Source organism: Micromys minutus (assembly GCF_963924665.1).
Source record: "Micromys minutus genome assembly, chromosome: 21".
NCBI classification, from domain to species: Eukaryota; Metazoa; Chordata; class Mammalia; order Rodentia; family Muridae; genus Micromys; species Micromys minutus.
The window spans coordinates 36,666,243-36,674,122 of record NC_137956.1 but is presented as its reverse complement, the minus strand read 5'-3'; the positions used below and the strand labels follow the sequence as shown (position 1 = coordinate 36,674,122).

The following is a 7,880-nucleotide window of genomic DNA, read 5'->3' as shown; positions in this document are numbered from 1 at the left end:
CCTCCTTTTCTTCCTTCCCCTCCTTTTTCTCCTCTCCTTCTTCTTCCTCCTCTCCTTCCTCTTCCTCTTCCTTCCCCTCCTCTTCTTCCTTCCCCTCTTCTTACTCCTCTCCCTCCTCCTCCCCTTCCTCTTACCCTCCTCCTCCACTTCCTCCTCCTCCTGCTCTTCCTCCTCTCCCCTGTTCTTCCTTCCCTTCCTTTCATCATTTTGTTTTTTCAGTTTGGGGGGGTGGTGCATTCTGCAGAGATAACTGCATGCTCAGAGATTCTGTCTTCCCCAGGACCAGTCTAATAATCTCAACCCAGTGTTCTGTTTCCAACGAAATGTTCTGTTTCCTAGCAGATGTTTCTGGCCCTTCACTTGAGTTGAAGAGTCTGATGCATTGCCCAACTTTTCTTCTCTGCTGCAGAGTAAATGAGGCGCTCTTGCCATCACAGCATAAATTTACTAAGACCTAGGATTCTGAGTGGATGTAACCCAGCAGAGCACAGATTAAAGAGACCCCACTTTTGTTTGTAGGATGAGAGGCAATCAGCATTAGAATGATAACTACAGAAGGTGAAGTGCGCTGTGAATTTAAATTTCATGCTAATTACTTCAAGTGTCTCTCACTCTTTCTTCACATTCTTTAAGCAATCAGATCTTTTTGACACCCATGAGAGAATCTGCTTATATATAGTAGTAGACCGACATTTAAGGCACGGTCACTTGTCTATATTTTGGTACAATAAAAGTAAACCCATTATCACCTGCACATGCATTTTCCTACTAGTGTGTATAATCAAATGCTGTGTGTGTGTGTGTGAGTGTGTGTGTGTGTGTGTGTGTGTGAGTGTGTGTGTGTGTGTGAGAGAGAGAGAGAGAGAGAGAGAGAGAAGGAGGAGGAGGAGGAGGAGGAAGAGAAGCAAGAGGAAAAGGAGGAGGAAAAAGAGAAGGAAGAGAAAGAGGAGGAAAAAGAGAAGGAAGAGGAGGAAGACTTAAGACTTAGTTCCTTTGACTGAAAAGGTTGGCTAAAATGGCCTCTTAGGAGCCCAGTTCCAGCCCACTCAAAATTATAAAGAAACGGCAATCATTGTGCATCTAAGCAGCAGTCTTAGACCTCATTGCAATAAACTCCACACTGTCATGGCAACGAGTAGATAGAATACACCGGGACTTGGGGCAAAGACTGACGGGAACACAGTGCATCTGGGCATTTCCATTGACTGACCAATATCTCCTGTTTTCTCAAGGTCTAAGAAGCAGGAAAGCATACCTGTAAGGGAGCCTCCCTTGCCTCCGAGCTGCCTCACAGTCTAGAAGTCCAGTGAGCTTTTGTCACACAGCACCCATCATCACATGGCGTTTACTTGTGTAATTTTGTCTGCCGTCACCTGTGTGAGTCCTGGTGCGCAGATAAGCTTCACGTGATTTTCTATGTTTGCCTTTCAGCTTTCGAGTCGGGGATCTTTCAGCCTACAACCTGAAAATGCTGCTGAGTTTGCTCCTGACAATGACCTGTTTCCATGTTTGTGTGAACCAGGATTCTGGTAAGAAGAAATGGAAGTGCTTCCTTTTCGTTAATAACTTTTGTTATATGCACTAGCTAGTCAGCGAGTGTACGCTGTTAACGTTAGGGCATTTGCTTCACCCTGCCTGATTTCAGTGCCAGTGAGGACGTGGGGGCAAAGTTTTATCTTTTTTTGGTTACCCTGCGTTCTTCGGAAATCCTGGGCTACTGATAAAATACAGGAAAACTATCCTTTTTGTCCCCAGTTCAGCCTATTCCAGGTTTTCTTGGGAATTCTGCTGAGTTAAGCACTGGAAAGATCACGCTGTCTCTGTTTCGAATTGACTTGACTAAAACTGTTGCTTTGGCTAAATGTGTAGATCCGCTGCCTGGCGCTGCAGCTTGTTTGCCTTATGCTTATAAGAGCATGCCTGTGCTTACCCTGGAGAAAGCTTCTGCTCTGTTAGTAATTGCCCTCAGTAACTCATGTCCAGCAAAATGAAGTCCAAAACACCTCCCACCACCTCCTCCAGCCCCGCTTCAGTAGTTGGTGTAGGTGCTGGCTGGCTCGCCTCTAGGACCACCTACATGGGCTTTAATAGCTTTCTCTAGGATTCTAATCTTGAACAAGTTTTGTGGAGATAAACTAGACTTTGCCCCCATTGCCTTGAGCTTTCTAAGAAGAGTCGATCTCCCCCTCCCCCACATATCTCATGGCTTATACATGACAAAGGACCCGAGTATCACTGCTCATCAGCCACAAGTCTTTCCTACACAAGATACAGGAGCTTATGCATGAGGAGAAAGGTTACCGATGGCCATGTATCAAACTGCCCTGAGCAGGGTTCCCTGGACCAACCAGGCTGTCCTGAGAAGAAGGTCCCACTGGCCCTCTGTTCATTCCTCCCCTGAATGTTTCTGGCTCCGCAATCAACTCAAGAATCTCAGATTGCTGGGGATGAGGTCACTTGAAAGATGAGAAAGGACCAGCTTATCCTTCGAGCTTTGGTCAGTTGCTCACAGAGACCAGATGATGGAAGTTAGGGCTGCTTTCTTAGCAACAGAAGAAGAAAGCAGGGACTAGTATGGTGTGATAGGAATCTATTGAGTAATGATTTGTGATAAAAGGCTGATGTGAGGAGCTAGCCTGGGCATTTGCTAATTGAACCTGCATGCTTTAGAGCAGAGGAGACGGGCTCATGTATTCTGGATAACTTACTAATGATCACAGAATGAGCAGAGGCCAGGGAGGTTTCCTGTCACATAATCCAAGTGCACTGCATTTTCCCACACAAGGCACACACAAGTGCATACCATTTACCCATCTTCCTTTGTGACGAAGTGCTGAAAGCTCACAGACCAGACACAAAGCTGTCAGTAAGTGAAGCTAGTTCACACTGATTTTCTATAAAGTAAAACTAGAATCGTAGAGCCCCACATGGTGCTGAACACACGCCTGTAATTCTGACACTTGGGAAGTGATGGCAGGAGATCAAGAGTTCAAAGCCACCAGACCCTCCCCACCCCCCAGGGAATAAACCACCAGCCAAAGAGTGTGCAGGGGGTACCCAGGGTTCCAGCTGGATAGGAAGCAGAGGATTGCGTTGTGGGGCATCACTGGGAAGGGAGCCCCTTAGTCCTACGGATGCTTGATGACTCAGGATAGGGGAACTCTAGGCTGCTGAGGCAGGAGTGGGCAGGTGGGTGGGTGGGGAAGCACCATCATAGAGATGGGGGGAAGGGAGGAGGGATGGGGGCTCACGGATAGGAAACTGGGAAGAGGGGAATAACATTTGAAATGTAAATAAACAAAATAACCAATAAAAATTAATAAAGAGTTCAAAGCCAGCCTGGCATACATGAGACTATATCATTCATTTATATATATTTAATTGTATATGATTGTATAATGGCACATATATTTTTTTCTTGACATCTTGCAAATTGTTGAAGGTTCAGAAAGGTTTTTTGTGTTCCAGCATAAAATATGCTTAATAGAAACTGAGATTATAATCCCATTTCTCACTTCAAGTTCTTTGCTGCCATCATATCTTGTGTATAAGAAAATGAATTTATCAATCATGGTGTCCATCCATATGACTCACTGAATGTATTAGAAATAACTTTCCTGACGATTCAGCCAATCCTGTGTATTCGTGATGCCTTGAGCTTCATCAGCTCAACAGTTTGTAATACGAAAATAACGTTTATAAATTAATCAGATAACCTGAGGCATCACTTAAGTGAGAATCACAGTGACAGAGGCTCAGGTTTCATAGTTCTAACCAATCTGAAGGAATCTGATTCAAATGAGCATGATCAATGTTTTGATGTGTGTGTGCATGTGTGGACATGTGAAGGTATGTTTGTGTGCATGTGGCCACGTCTCAAATTCTATAAAGTACAGGAGGAAATTGCCCATTAAATTACTTTGATAAGCTTACCTATTCCCAGTTAGCTAATTGTTTGCACAATGCGCTCATTGTTGTAAAGCTTTCAAATGAGAAGCTGTCTAAAGTACTCACACCAAGAAACAAACACTGAGAGATTTCCTGAGAGCTTATGTGCTGTTAAACTATTCTGTTCGATTTATCAGGAAGGTTCTAAATTTTTTTCAAAGGAAAAAACTAACTTTCTATTTGTATACTCCCCCCCCCCCCGTGTGTGTGTGTGTGTGTGTGTGTGTGTGTGTGTGTGTGTGTGTGTAGTTGGCATTAAACATAACAGAAACTTTCTAAAACTTTTTGCTATGTTATGATTTTATAGGCCCCGAGTATGCAGATGTGGTGTTTCTGGTGGACAGTTCAGATCACGTAGGGATTAAGTCCTTTCCTCTTGTGAAAACTTTCATCCACAAGATGATCAGCAGCCTCCCCATAGAGGCCAACAAGTACCGCGTGGCCCTGGCCCAGTACAGTGACACTCTCCACAGTGAGTTCCAACTAGGCACCTTCAAGAACAGGAACCCCATGCTGAACCATCTGAAGAAGAACTTCGGGTTCCTCGGTGGGTCCCTGAAGATAGGGAACGCCCTGCAGGAGGCTCACAGGATCTATTTCTCTGCTCCCACAAACGGAAGAGACAAGAAACAGTTTCCCCCAATCCTGGTGGTGCTGGCTTCAGCGGAGTCTGAGGATGACGTGGAAGAGGCTTCGAAGGCCCTGCGGGAAGATGGGGTGAAGATCATCTCTGTGGGGGTGCAGAAGGCTTCTGAGGAAAACCTGAAGGCCATGGCCACCTCTCGGTTCCATTTCAACCTCAGGACTGCCAGGGACCTCAGTGCGTTTGCTCCAAATATGACACAGATCATCAAGGATGTGACTCAGTACAGGGAAGGGATGGCCGATGACAGTATTGTAGAAGGTGGGTGTCCTAATTTTCTTTATATTGTTGTGATAAGACACTAACCAAAAGCAACTTAGGGAGAAAAGGGTTTATTTTAGCTTACAGATCTATAGTCCATTGCAGAGGAATGCCAGGGTGGAGATTCAATCAAGAACTGAAGTGGAGGCCATAGTAGGACATTGTTTGGTAGCTGGCTCCCTCTAGTTTACTCATCTACCTTTCTTATATATCCGCATTTGCCTAGGGATGGTATTGCCCATAGTGGGCGGAGTCCTCTTCCATCAATTAGCAATCAAGGAAAGGCTCCAGAGACATGCCCACAGGCCAATTTGATGGAGGCAGTCCTTCTAAGTGTGTCAAATTGATAACAAGATTTACCAGGACATTGAGCTATTGTAATAATATCAAAATGATTTTGAAGAATCAAGGTGAAAAGGGAATTAGAGTCCTGTGAGTACCCCTTTCTTCCAATGGGTAGTTTTTTCAGGTATTAATTACCGCTGAGTGTTAAAGAAGATATAGAGGTTGTGGCCAGAAAAAAAGAAAAAAGAGAAAAGGAATCCCACAAGCCTGAGTTTTTTTTAATGGTCTGTTTAGCCCTGGATTTAAAAAGTCTGCAATGCCTCCTCCTTGCAACCCAGGTTGCTCTCAGCCACCTCCCTGGGTTGTTCTTGCTGCAGGTTTATGACTGGTTCCATGAAAACTAATTTGGTTCTGGAGAAACCTTTAGCTTTGGGAACCACATACTGTAACCGCAGAATATCAAGCTGAAGCCAACCTCTGGTTATTCAAACCCTGTTCTGAAGCAAAGAATTAAATAAAGATATGCCTCAGTGCTGAAGCAAAGAATTAAAGTGGTATGATATGCCCCAGTGCCAAGCAGCCATGTGTGGCCAGAGCTGGGTGAAGTCCCCTGGTTTCTAGGCTGGTAGCCTGAACCCCACATTGCTTATTCTGCTGCTTGATTCTGAATTAGCTCCTGTGTTCTTCACAGTCTACCCCCTTGGTTAAATCAGCTGGAGATGAAGTCTTGACAATACAGAATGCTTTTCTTGTGGCAGTTTATAGAAATACGATTCATTACTACTGATGTCTTTCCCAAATCATTGAAAATGCAAGGGCATCCCTTATCATTCCTTTGCAATATTTAGGTTTGAGCTGCTGAGTACAATAAAGGTGTTACCTAAGTGATTTTCATATTTAATGGCTAGTGTTCATTGAATGAATTATATCTACCAGGCTCCATGTTAAGTATTTTATCTCTTTAATATCTATGCCAACTCTGAGGTAAACACTGCATCTCACTTTATTATTTTATAAAAAATATATACCATATATATTTATAAATAATCACATCATACCTTTTTCATATAGCTGAGATCAACTGTATGTTCTATATGTCTTAAGCTCAACAGAGATGCTGACCCTCCTGTAATAGCTATGCTGACCCATTTCTTTCTCCCCACACAGCTTGCCAAGGTCCTTCTGTGGCTGATGTGGTATTCCTGTTGGACATGGCCATTAATGGCAGCCAAGAGAACCTAGATCATCTTAAAGCATTCCTGGGGGAAAGTGTCTCTGCCCTTGACATAAAGGAAAACTGCATGAGAGTTGGCCTGGTTGCCTATAGCAATGAGACAAGGGTGATCAGTTCTCTGAGCATGGGTACCAACAAGACAGAGGTCTTGCAGCACATACAGGATCTGTCCCCTCATGTAGGGCAGGCCTACATTGGAGCTGCCCTAAAAAAGACTAGGAAGGAAGTCTTCAGTGCACAGAGGGGCAGTAGGAAGAACCAAGGAGTGCCTCAGATCGCTGTGCTGGTGACCCACAGAGCTTCAGAAGACAACGTGACCAAGGCAGCTGTCAACCTCCGGCGGGAGGGAGTGACCATCTTTACCATGGGCATAGAGGGGGCTAACCCAGAGCAGCTGGAGAAGATCGCATCCTACCCTGCCGAACAGTTCACCTCCAAACTGGGCAACTTCTCAGAGCTGGCCACCCACAACCAGACATTCCTGAAAAAGCTGAGGAACCAAATCACACACACAGTCTCTGTCTTCTCAGAACGGACCGAGACCCTCAAATCTGGTAAAGTCTCACTGGGAGAAGGCCATTCTAGAGCCTTCTTTATTCTCATCTCTTGAGTGTTATACATACAGAAGTAGGTAGGCAGAATGAAATCTTAAATTTGAGGTTAGCTGGGTACTAGGAAGTCCAGCTTGTGAGCCTGGGAGGAGCATCTCCTCCTTGACAGGGCTTTAGCTGCACCCGTTACTTCAGACATTTCCGACTCTGCCCCCTTTTGCTGGCTTTCATTCTTTGCCTCCCCAATTCTCCTGGTCTTCCCTGTACTTTATTCTTATTTACCTTTCTCTTCCTTTAACCCCCAAGGCCAAAGTACAGACTACATAAGAAACATGATTTGTATAGAAGACAGATTAAGTAACCATCTATTACTTGCACACTTGGAGAGAGAACAGGTTGTATTTTTTGCAGTACACAATGTTTGTTTTGTACATGTATAGTCATAGATGCTATACAAATATTTCATATCTATGTATATGTAAACATATTTGTATAGATTATGCAATGATTACTTATAGCTTATTTACTGAGTCACTGTGTCCTACACTCAAAGCCCCCACTGAAGGTCAGGACTAGGAATAGGGAAGAAGTAAATAATTTTTTCCAGATTCTAGGAAAAAGAACTCGCATGCTCACAGTATCCCGCTACATGCCCTCTGTTCCACATTATATTTCTTTCTCTTCAAATATTATTTACTAGTGGAGAAAAACAACTTGCAAAGAGAAATTTCTCGCTTTCCTACACATATATTTGTCCTTATTTACGGCAAAGGATTAAGGTTATAGTCTCACACTATCAGAAACAACTCATTTTATCCAACCCATGCTGAACCCTCATCCCAAGCTAGGAAGCAAGTCTTTGATGCCCGGAAGTCACTTCCGTCTTCCTTCTGCAGATGTTTATGATACTCATCCTTCCCACCTGTACTCCTGTTTCTCTCACATTTGCCCCAGTTGC

The 7,880-nt window shown here is 44.1% G+C and overlaps 1 protein-coding gene across 1 annotated transcript in view; it reads left to right on the top strand.

The window, feature by feature from the left end:
* Window positions 1–1,468: 1,468 nt before the first annotated feature.
* The window catches only part of COL6A6 (collagen type VI alpha 6 chain), a gene marked incomplete at both ends in the record, with an annotated part of 91,948 nt that continues 85,536 nt past the window's right edge, over window positions 1,469–7,880 (top strand). The window contains 3 exons of the mRNA XM_080934160.1: window positions 1,469–1,529; window positions 4,256–4,852; window positions 6,305–6,925. Coding sequence (XP_080790286.1) covers window positions 1,469–1,529; window positions 4,256–4,852; window positions 6,305–6,925 — 1,279 coding nt within the window. The remainder of the gene's footprint in view (window positions 1,530–4,255; window positions 4,853–6,304; window positions 6,926–7,880) is intronic.